The sequence below is a fragment of the Montipora capricornis genome, chromosome 3 (genome assembly GCF_036669925.1).
Source record: "Montipora capricornis isolate CH-2021 chromosome 3, ASM3666992v2, whole genome shotgun sequence".
Taxonomy (NCBI): Eukaryota; Metazoa; Cnidaria; class Anthozoa; order Scleractinia; family Acroporidae; genus Montipora; species Montipora capricornis.
Window position 1 is genome coordinate 45,468,704 of NC_090885.1, and position 12,500 is coordinate 45,481,203.

At 39.4% G+C, this 12,500-nt stretch overlaps 1 protein-coding gene across 3 annotated transcripts in view; it reads right to left on the reverse strand.

The window, feature by feature from the left end:
* Positions 1–12,500, reverse strand: part of LOC138043270 (cytosolic purine 5'-nucleotidase-like) — a 173,089-nt gene that overhangs the window by 19,169 nt on the left and 141,420 nt on the right. For all 3 annotated transcript variants that reach the window (XM_068889462.1, XM_068889463.1, XM_068889464.1), the window contains 3 exons: positions 3,357–3,408; positions 3,206–3,266; positions 2,807–2,864 (listed from right to left, as the gene is read on the reverse strand). In XM_068889462.1, coding sequence (XP_068745563.1) covers positions 2,807–2,864; positions 3,206–3,266; positions 3,357–3,408 — 171 coding nt within the window. The remainder of the gene's footprint in view (positions 1–2,806; positions 2,865–3,205; positions 3,267–3,356; positions 3,409–12,500) is intronic.

The following is a 12,500-nucleotide window of genomic DNA, read 5'->3' on the forward strand; positions in this document are numbered from 1 at the left end:
TTGTGGGAATTCATCTCCTGTGGGAATATAACATCAGCTCTTTTGACCTTTTTGATACTTTCACTGTAAGGTACAGATTACTTATGTAAGAAATGGCTTTCGCCCAGTTACGGGATCAAAATATAACAAAAACAATACCCCAGTGGGAAAATGGTTTGTCGACGAGCGAAACGTGACCAGTCGTGGAGGCAGAGAAGAGAGACCCTGGGAGCGAGGTCAGAAACCTAACTATTTTGTTGTAATAATGTGCATACACTTACCTTGGTGTTATCTTGTCCTGTGAACAATTGTGACATCCTGTCAGGTCGATTATGGTGTTTATCAAATGAGATTTACTTTTCAGAACTAGTCGTTGCTTTACTCAGAAACTGACTTATTTACATACTAATAGCTAATAATGTCGTAAGATTAGCGACTGAAAATATTTCGAGATTCTTTGTCAGAATATCACTTCCTCGGTGGTGCCGATGTTTGTTGTGTTCTCCCCGCAATAATTTTCGATGTGCTGGGCAGTTTCTGTTTCCAAATACGGTGTTATCCAAATGTTTCTTGTGGCCTGCAGCTCTTCTTTTTATGAAAAGAACACACGTCCAGCGCAAGATGCGATCACATCAACTCATAAATATCAGTGTGCATGAGAATCAGCATAAGGATGCCCCAGCAAACAACAAAACACGGCCATCATGGTCGATCAAATCGGAGAAAATCCTCGGTTTATTTTCCGATCAACCGAACAAAATAAGGTACACAGAACTTTCCACATGAGCACTTGATTTGGGGAATGACCGAATTAGTAAGGTTAAAAGATAGATGGAAGTGACAATAATATGTACAGCTATGTAACGTTTTGAAAAACGAGCAGGAATATTTTATCGGGTTTAAGACCACGAGGCGTAGCCGAGTGTTTTTAGACCAAATAAAACACGTGCTGAGAGTTTTTTGTAGGGCTTCAAAAACACTCCAAACAAGTGTGTCCCTCGGGAGTCAGAACAAAGGGGATAACATAAGGATACAAAAAAACAATGGGCTTATGAATTACTAATGAGTTTTTGAAGTTCAAAGTATCAACTGAGTTGTATAATATTCGGCCCTGGGTATTGTTATTCATGAAATGTAAATAAGGTATGGGAAACTGCTCTGGCTTGGGACAAGCCCAAACCAGACGAAGAGCCTGGAGGATGCGCTCCAAAAACCCGGATTCCTCGCGGGGTGGGAGGGCGGGTCGCTAGATCTGATCTAAACGGCGGCCTAGAGTAGAGTGGAAGAGGCGGGCCCAACGTGGACCTTTATATTCATAATTTACAAGTCCCCTGGGCATATTATTAACATATGCAAATGACTTAGCATAGGCATGTATGCAGGCATGAAGAAGGCATAACGAGCAGCCGACAGAACCGTGTAATTTTCCACGATTCCAATGGCGCAGGAAATACCTTAAGGTTATTCAAGGAAACTGTAGGTTGAAATGATATTTTTCTCTTTGCATTAACGACGTTTTCTCTATCATAAATTAACCGATTTCACTGATAGACAATGATTGTAATGATAAAATATTTCCGCAGCATCCCTTCAATTTTTTTGTCATATGGAGTATCAACGAATTTATCAACGGTTCCCATTGATTTTTGCCCTCGAAGCCCTAGAGAAATTCTGGCAGCCCGCACAACCACTATACTCAATAAGCGAGAGCACTTAAAGTGCCACTGCGACCGAACAAAAACATATTTTTCTTTGGATTTCAAATTTATGTTAACCAAACACTGCGTGACCAAAGTTTTAAGCCTTGAATTAAAAAAGACACCTATTTATTTCAACTGGAATTTTTTCATTTAATGGTCCGCCATTACTAACATTAAGATCTTGAGAGAGCTGGATCGAGGAGAAAATGACGTCAAAGAAGAATGTAATTCCCATAATACACCTCTATTACCCCCCAAAACTTTTGCACAACCATTGTTTGCAATTTGTCCTGGGACATGAAAATGTCCCAACAGAAGTCGAAAACAATGCCTATGCAGATTTTTAGGGGGTAAAAGAGATGTATTAAGTAGTGAATGCGAGTGTACGCCGCAGAATTATTAATACGCAGCACGGGAGTTTTAGGCTTTCAGACTCTTTAACTCGCGTTTTGCATAATTATATAATAAGCTGCATTCACACGATGAAATTTTAAGTTAGTGAGCCTCGACGTCACTTTTCCCTGGATCCAACCCTCAGAGGTCCAATCGGTCAGTTTTGAACGTGAGTAATGGCGGACCGTGAAATCCACAACTAACACGCAAAGTAAACGGCCTTTGGATAAAAAGCAAAGCTCAACATTTTGCCAATCAGGTGTTCAGCAACCACACTCTCAAAATCTTAAGGAAAAAAGAAAGCGATATTTTTTATCACTGGGGCACTTTAACTCTTTTTTGGTCTAATGGTATTGACCCACCACTATTCCACCCCCAACACTATGGCATTCCGTGCTATCAAAAATGAACGTTGAAGCTGGTGCATTCGGCGGGGCCTTCCTTAACTATCACGAGTCAACCAGCTGTTCCTGGTTTGGCTCATCTCGCAAGGGCAGAACAGACAAGCTACGAAAAGTGACGCTTAATGTTTCGTCCAGGAAAACGATTGGTCCACGGTTACCGATGGACCTCGACTGACAATGATTAGCATATAGCGTGTTTGGATTCCTTCTTTGAGAGATAAGAGTCTTGAATTCAGTAAACTAGTAGCTACGTTTGTCTTACGGCCTAGACCTGTTAAAATACTGAAAAGAAAACCCGTCAAATTATAAACACTACTAGCGTCCACTCACCACTACGGAAAAGGCTTCCCATCTGCCCGTAACACGTTTCCATCATGTTAGTCGCATCCTTATGAAGTAAAACGATATGAAGTGTAAAAATCCCATGCGAGCTGTTGATTCTAGTCCCACAGTACCCTAGAAAGTCACTGCTTACGAGCCAGAAGGCCCATCAGGCCGGCGCTTATCTCCGGTTTCCAGAAAGGCTCTGCGGAAATTGGTGGTGTAAAAAGTAACCCCCCGCTAACTTTGTAAAGAGGCAAGAAATGCTGATTGGGAAGCAAGCGACAACATTAAAAATGTAACGTTTTCGGAATAAGATTTACGGCGTTAGGTTAACCGACTCAAACAACTTGACACTATTCTTTTATGGATTAAAGAAGAGCTCTAAGAAAATCAATCCTTGCTTACCCTAATAGAGTTTTTTAGTTCAGTGATATCTGGTTTGTCCGTGGTACCTGAATCCAAATTTCTACGAAAAAAGAGTAGAGTTATTTGGTCAAGCTCAAGTAAGAATAGGAGTCCTGTGGGAGACTAATTAGCAGACTTGTCAGGAACTCACTTGTAGGTATCGGCCAAGGCGACGTCAAGATCACGAAGCTTTGAAAATACGTCTGCAAAGATAAAGCAAAACATAGTGACACTAACAACAGGGAGGACTCTTCAACCTCGACTTGCCCTAACAATGTTATTGGTGGCCGAAGCCACTGGAGCTGCATTGTAAGAGAGTGGTTCAGTTTAAAATTTTGCTTGCCCTGCACTCAAAAGTGTCTGTCTTCCGGTAGTTCTAAAACCAGTAGCGAGTCTTTTCGATTTTTTTCTCTTGACCATTTGCAAAAGCTAAAAAACACCAGTAACAACAACACCACTGTTCAGGGGCTTCCTCTCACGGGCTTAGAACCCAGTTTCCGTCCGTCCGTCCATCAATCAAACTTTGTTGATAGAGGGTATCACCTAATAGTTAAGCCTTCTTAACAACTGAAAAAAATAATCCATACTATGTTGTAAGTAAAACCTAATGATTTATTTAATGGAAAGCTTAAAGGTCAATTACATTATTGGGCTTGTAAAGGTTGAAATGTGGTCCAAAATTGCTTTGGATCTTGATTTACAGCAGTCGACTTCCTTTCAAAGTATCAAACAATGGCCTTTCTGCCGCAAAGAGGTGCATTTATTCCTCTGTGAAGGCTTTCCATAGATGATGTCGATGACGGATCGCTTTACGCAATTCATCGGTCAAATACGGCACTTGATTGCCTTGCAAATGGACTTGCTTGAGTGGTGTGTGCTTGTTTATAACATCTTGAAAACGAGATTCAAAGGCATAAAGTTTGTCATCGACATCATTGAAGACGCTCCTAACAGTTCCAAATGGGACCGCGTTTAGATCAGTAAGAGAACTTTCGGTGTCAAAATTTTTGAGACTGCGAAAAGTAATTTTCTGTGAGCGCGGTCTCGGTGGCGATGCCATCAGAATGGCAAATACCAGCGAATGGTCACTAATGTGTGGATTTACCACTCCAGTAGTTAATGTTTTTGTTTTAGCGTTAGTGAGAACTAAGTCCAGTAAGGTATTCGTCTTTGCTGTTTCGCGAGTTGGAGACCTGACAAGGCTTTCAAAGTGAAAGAGATTCATAATGTCTAACAGATCGCGACCATTTTTAGGGGGTTTATCTGGACATTGTAAATCACAATTGCGATCACCCACGCTTTTGGCTTTTCGAGTTGAGGCTTCCAACAAACTAGCAAGTTCCTTTCTTCACATGTTCTTTGGGAGTGAGGGTGATCTATAGAGACCGATTAATGTTGACCATACGTTGCGAAGTTCTAGTTTGACAGCAATGCATTCAATCCCAAGGTGGTTTCCCAGATGTTTCAAACGTTGGTAGATGATGTCATTGCGGATATACATAATAGCACTACCTCCAAAGCTGTTTCTATCCACTCGACGTAAGCGGAAGCCTTGAATTTCACAATGGCTTTTTGGAAGACTTGTGTCTGGTTTAGTTTCCGTAACAATAAGCACATCGAAAAGGAGCGATGAAAGCCAAAGTTTGACATCAGCGAATTTAAATCCGGCGAGTCCACTGACATTTAGTGACCCACTTTACAATTTTTCACAAACACAAATCGTTTTGCAACATCATCATACCCTGGCAAGACAAAAATGTCAGAGTCTTCATGAGGGTCAAGAGTCATACTTTGATCAGATGATAAACTGACGCTGGCAAATGGAAGAGACTTGAGGGTTGACGAACAGGGAGGACACGTCCACGCAAAACTGTCTTCTCTCTGTAGCTGTCGGTATTCGACGTGTTACGCCGCCACACTTTTTGTGACACCAAACAAAAATCACATGTAATTACTTTGTGGTTTTTAGCCACAGATTTGTGGCAGACAGCACATTCCGTAGAGCTAGGACCAGGATTGGGATGGATATCACCACAGAGACAGAAACAATCGTGGTGTTTGTTGCTATTCGAAGAAGACAGTATCGAAGGATTGAAGGTTGCAATTCCATTTGCCGTGTAAGGAATCCTTCGACTTAGAAAGCGCTTACAGTAGATTATGGATCCATAGTAGATTCGCCGAACGGTCAGTAAGATGTGATAATCGCAAGATTGTTAAGAGGGGATGCTTAGACCTTGGTATTTTAAAGAAAAAGTGATGAAATATAGAAAAATGCACAGCAAAATGGCGGAGGTCGATAAAACCCGTCCGACCTTCATGACCGCAAAGGGTAATTTCAACCGGAATTTTCGAATTCAATAGTCCGCCATTACTAACTTTAAGTTCTTGAGAGAGCTGGATCGAGGAGAAAATGACGTCAAAGGCTCACAAATGCAATGCGTGTGTACGCCGCAGAATAAATATAAAGCACGAGAGTTTTGGGCTTTCAGACTTTTAAACTCGCGTTTTGCATATATAATAAGCTGCATTCAATTTCCCCTAGATCCAATCTTTGAGGTCCAATCGGTCAGCTCTGAACGTGACTAATACACCTTATTCCAAAATGGCCGTCATTTAAATATTCTTTTGTTTCCATGCAAATTTGCCCTTGATGTCTCGTTCTTGAGCTGAAAATTCAAAAAAATATTTAGCCTTGAACGAGGCATCAAGGTCTAATTTAAATAAAAACAAAAGAATATCTAAATAGCGGCCATTTTGGAATAAGGTGTATGACGGACCGTGAATTATAAAAGTAACACTCAAAGTAAACGGCCTTTGGACAAAAATCAATGCTCAAAAATTTGCCACACTTTCAAAATCTGAAGAAAAAAGGAATTTTTTCTTATCAAAGGGACACTTTAAGTATGCCGATACGCTTTGATATCTTATAGTTGGGTTTGACATTTTAACAGGAAGACAATGTTGAAACAGCCAACAGTGCAATAGCTGTTAACGTGAAACCGATTTATTCGAAAATAGCCAAGAAGTTTAATAATAATAATAATACTAATAATACTAATAATAATAACAATAATAATAATAATAATAATAATAATAATACTAATAATAATAACAATAATAATAATAATAATAATAATAATAATAATAATAATAATAATAATAATAATAATAGCATAGCATGGCATGACAGCAAGATAACGCTAGTCTTTGAGCTCCGCAGAATTTCGCCCTAAAACGCTCTTGTAATGCGTTTTCTGGAACTACCTCTCATCTTCATTGTAGTTAACATTAACTACAATCTACCACCCACTCAAAGTGTTGCAAGAAACGAAATTCGTTACAAAATGAGTGAGGACAGAATCCACCATGGTAGGACAAGATGGACGGAGCAAATGTGCATGGATTTATTAACTTCTAAACATGAAGCTAAACAGCTATATACGTCAGAAGAATGCCCTACTAATGAAAAAGGACGGAAAGTTGGAATCATGAATTTAACTCTAAAGTTTTGGAAGGAGAAAGGATATGGAAACCTAGGAAAGACAGCACAAAATCTGAGGGATAAATTGGCCCATTTAGAAAGAACTTGAGGTGAACGCATTACGCATAACAAATAAGCTTCAAGAACAAAGAGAAACTACTGAACAAAGACCAAACAGTAGAGAGCTACAATCTTGGACAGAATAAAATGGAACAGAAATGCCCCAACTCCCCCAAATCAAGGATGAAGGTGCGTGAAGGCCAAAACGCGCCATTTTCCCATCACTGATTTTGGGGGGAGGGGTGCTCTCAATGTTCCATTTAATTTGTCCAAGATTGTCTGTGGAGGCTACGACGTCACAAATTCAAGATTTGGTCAATTAAGAGGTCATATGTCAACACATTAATCATCCGAAACCACTGGCCTCTGACGCAGTCACGCTCGTCGCTAGTGTTGCTATGTTGAGATACTACATGAAGATATTTTAAGAAAAGCGGAGCGTATAAAAAAGCCAAACCTAAAATGAAAATTTGCCAGTACGATCAAGAATAAGGGTATAACTCTACGTAGAATTGACGAAAAAAATGCCATCGAGAAAAAGAATACACGAGGAAACAAAAGTAAGAGTTAGAGTTCTCAAGCCCACTACTGATCTTACTCTGAAAGCATTTCTGGGGAGTTAATCGATAAAACTATAGGGTCTATGTAGGGTCGCATCGCCGAGATTAAACGAAGCAATGGCAAAAGACTCAAGCATTAAAGTAGCGCTTTTAAAGCTTTGTAGAGCACTTGAATGGTTTTACATGACATTAAAACGTTTGAGGCACGATTCACGAGACTTTTTATACGATTAACGTCTGTTTTGCGACGCTTTTCAACGGTTAAGCACGGTTAACAAGCAATGGAAAAAAGTGTCAATCTGTTCTGTTACCTTTCTGGCCAGACGACAAAATCGTGAAAAATCGACAAAATTCGTTGCTGATAGCCCGCAAATCGTGCCCATCAACACTTTTGTGAACGTAAATCATGCTCTTTTTTTCAACGTGGAAAAATCAGAAGATAGATCAGGTAAATATCGCCAACAAATTTAAGGGAGCGCAAATGCAGTTCTTAAAAATTCAACAAGTTTGCGTATTCGGTATGGTTGGCGCACGGATGCAAAGTCTAAAGCGTAGAATGTGGGAAGGTTGGATAGTTGGATAGGGTAGATAATCTGCGGTGGAAGGTTCGAATCCTCCTTACATCCGATTGCTTTCTTTTTGTTTTTCCTTTTTTTTTTCCCCAATAGTCTTATTCTCTTTTTTGTTTGCAATTTATGTTCTCATTTTATAGGCCTCCTGCTTTAAACGTAAATATAGCTTATGAAAATAATTACAGTCAACTCTCAGGTATTCGGATGATGTAACTCTTGAATAAAAGAGAGCAGATTTCGTGTCGTGATTACCCCATATACTACTGGTAACGCCAAGCAGGGGCTCATAGACAATCTTGGACAGTATAAAATGGAACAGAAATGCCCCCACTCCCCCAAATCAAGGATGAAGGTGCGTGAAGGCCAAAACGCGCCATTTTCCCATCACTGATTTTGGGGGGAGGGGTGCTCTCCATGTTCCATTTAATTTGTCCAAGATTGTAGCAGATGAAGAGCAAATGTGTCAATCAAATGAGCAACAACAAAGAATCGACTGGACAATCGAAGATCTTAATTGGATATCACAAATAACGCAGATGGCGAAGTGCACTTATGATGAAATTGTACCAGACACTGGAAATATGGATAAGCGAGACGTAAACACCTTCTTTAAAAATACCGCCTTTATCAAGAAAATAGATATAGATCGTCTTCAATATGTTGCTAAAACACTTATCACAGCAAAGCCATCAATCGATCCGCTACAATACCTATGGGAATACAACTGCGCCATCTATTCCGTTGTTAAAGCATGGAAATTAACCAAAGCTAAAAAAAGGAACGAAGATAAACAACAGAAGTTTGACGGAAAACCTCGATGGATGATTCGTATAGAAGGAAAAATGAACACTCCAAGTGTCTCAGATATGTGAGGAGCTGAAGAGAGTACGCGAGAAGCGTCATCTAACGCCGAAAATGAAGAAAAACAGATCCTGGATGATAAGAGAAATTTAAGGAAGAATTACCATCGCAAGCTTGACAATCCTAAAGGAAAGGAAAATCAACATCATTCGCGCCCTTAAAAGACAGAAAGAAAAAAGAAAGATTGCCCACAAACAACTCAAGATCAATCCGTGGTTCGATGTAGCCGAGGGTTCGTTTTATAGCCACCTAAATAACATGGAACGGAACTGAACAAACATCCGCAGTTCATAAGTAAAGAAAAGATGCCCTCAGCTAACCAAGAATCCACAAGTAAAACAACAAGAGGGGATTTTGAGGAATTCTGGAGACCTATATGGGAGAACGCAAGTGAAGTACCTATCCAAGCAGAGTGCATAAAGAATGTTGAATCAGCTGTAAAACAATACATACGACAATCAAGTGAGTCTATAAGAATAACTGAAAAGATGGTCACCGAAAGCATTAAAAACAAAAGAAATTGGTCTTCACCTGGTAAAGATAAAATTACCAACTTTTGGATAAAGAAGATGAAAAACTTCCATCAAGACCTCGCAATAGCGCTGAACAAAATAGTCACAGACAAACTAGAGGTACCGATTTGGCTTACAACGGGAAAAAGTGTCATGGTCCCGGAGAAAGTTAACCCATCAGCCTCTGACTATCGACCAATAACTTGTTTAAACACTCTATACAAGCTGATAACCTCAGTTATTGACCACCTTTTAGAAATACATGAAGACAAGAACAACTTGATGCAAATTGACTTAAGAGGAGGAAAAGCTAAGTCTATGGGTTGCGTTGATAACCTCATAATTGATAAGATGATACTAGAAGATGCCCACTTCAATAAAAAGAATCTGTCTTGTAGTTGGATCGATGTCAAGAAGGCATTCGATTCTGTTTCTCACGAATGGATCACCAAAGCACTCGAGATACATGGAGTAAACGCAGATCTCATCCATCTCATCAAAACTATTATGAAGGCATGGAACATCAACCTCGAAGTAACTACCAACAAAGGCAAGGAGATCATTGGTCCGATTAAAATAAAGAGAGGAATTCTGCAAGGGGATTCTTTTTGTGTGCGACTATTTACATTAACACTTAATCCTATTGCATGGTACCTGAGGAGTACAGAGGGATATAAATTGTCCCATGCCCAAGACCAAAAGATCACACATGTGCTTTTCGTTGATGACTTAAAAACTTACCATCGTTCTGAACAAAAAGCTGTGTCCGTTACAAGCAACCTAAAGAAGATGTTCACAGACATTGGACTGGAATGGGGGATAAACAAGTGCGCTGCCATACACTTGAAGAGAGGCAAACTAAGTACCAGCAATAACAGCACTCCATTGCCTGTAAGAAACAACTGTACTATCCCAGTTCTGAGCAACGATGATCACTACAAATTCCTAGAAAAATATCAAAACAGTCAACATCTAGAAGACAAAGTTATAGAAGAAGCCGCCAAGGAGTACGACAACCGACTATGGGCTGTTTGGACTTCCCCACTGTCAGTCCCACGCAAGGTCCGCGCAACGAACATCTACGCATTGCCTATCTTACAATACTACATGTGGTCAACCGACTGGTGTATTAACAAACTTAAAGAACTCGATAGATTAACAAGACATGTAATCAATGAGTGCAGTGGAAAGCATAAGTATGAATCGACGAGATTATTGTATCTACCATCAGAAGAAGGAGGAAAAGGATTGATTGAAATAGAGTCAGTGTACAAGAATACCAAGCTTAAAGTAGCCCATTACATAAATAACAGTGAAGATCCACACATTAAATTAGTCAAATCATTCCAAAACGAAAAAGAAAAGAGAACTTGCGGTCAGTATTCAAAGATGACAAAAGATATGCAGAAGAACTAGAACTCAATTGCTACTTTGAGGATGGCGCAACAGTCTTGGAAGGCACTGGCAACGTAACAATAGTGAACGAGAAAGAACCCAGGAAAATAAAACAGATCATCCATAAAGCAAGTATGAAGAAACGCAAAAATGACGTCATGAAACAGCCATGGATCGGAAAGTTTGTGACTCAACACTGGCAGGATCCAGAAGTATCAGCCCATTCATACGACATCTTTAGACAATGGAAAAACATCCCGGATATAGTCATGTCAGTAGATACAAGCATTAGACAGCAACTCCTTAACACAAAGATCTATAGATCACAAAAGTTACACGAACAAGTAGACGACTTGTCCTGCCGACTCTGTTTTAAAGATCAGGAGACAGTATCACACGTTCTGTGTGAATGTTCTCACATAGCACAGTCACTGTATAAAGCACGACACGACAGAATGCTACGCCCCGTTTACCATGCTTTAGTGGAAAGATACAAATTTGAAGAATCTGAGTATTCTAATCCGTGGTACAAGCAATCTTATCCGCAACCAAGCCAAGAGAATAACGAGGCAAAGATCTTGTGGGACATACCCTGGAAATTGGAAAAATGTCCAATGAATGGCGCAAATAGACCGGATATCAGTGTATTGGACAAAAAGAATAAAGAATGGATCATCATAGAAGGAACAATATGCAACCCAGGAAAAATCACAATGAGAACTAAACAAAAGAAAGATAAATATATAGATTTAAAACTAGGTATTAAGAACTTATTCCCAGGTCATAAAGTAAAGCTCATTACAGTAGTCTTTGATTTTCTCGCAGTTTACTACAAGGATCTTGAAGAAGGACTTACTAGCATATTGGATAACAACTTAGCAAAGACAACTATTGAACGCTCGCAAAAGTGGATCATCTCCCAAAACTGTGAAATAGTAAAAAGGTTTCTTTCATAAACTGATTTTGGTTAAAGCCGTCTATGGATGATAAAGATGAATATAGTATCTTATTTGCATTGTTTTTTAAATTTCTTTTTCTTTTTTACTGTTTATAAGGATCATTCTATGAATTTTGCTACTTTTATTTTTTAGTTTTACAATATTACACCATAATTTGTTAGATTGACCATAGTCATAAGGTTTTATAGGATAGTAACATGAGCACCATTGCCCAGGCCTACAGGCCCGCAAAGGTTGTAAAATCATTTGAGGATATTTCAATGAAGTCTCCAATAATAATAGAATTAAATGACTAAATGAAAATACACAAGATTCCCTCCCTCATCAGGCAGATTTAATGAAGAACAGACTTATTAGCTAGCTATATATACATGTTTACGTTGAGTAGAACAGTGGGGTTCTAATTACAATGGGTGAGAAGGGCGGAACTGTTACAACTGTTGTAACTGTGACAGTTCCACCCTTCTCACCCACTATAATTAGAATCTGTATTTTCATTTAGTCATTTAATTCTATACACCGCTCTACACAAACGTGTATTGAGCACTCTTTAGCAGTTTTTGCTACAGTTTCTTATGATTAATAATAATAATAATAATAATAATAATAATAATAATAATAATACCAAGGTTCCACCATGGTACGAGAAGAGGTTCCACCATGGTACTCACCGGCGATGCCAAAACTAGCCTACCAGAACACCACGAGTGAAGCATTTTGGGATATTCCCATCTATGCAGAGCACAACGAAGTAAGAGCAAATCGGATAGACGCGCGTCTTGTCAGCCACGAGAGGAAAGAAGTTTACACAATTGAAATGAGCTGCCCATGGATTGAGAGTAGAGCCAAGAAAGATGAGGAAAAGACGCTCAAGTATGGTCCCATGATGTGGGAG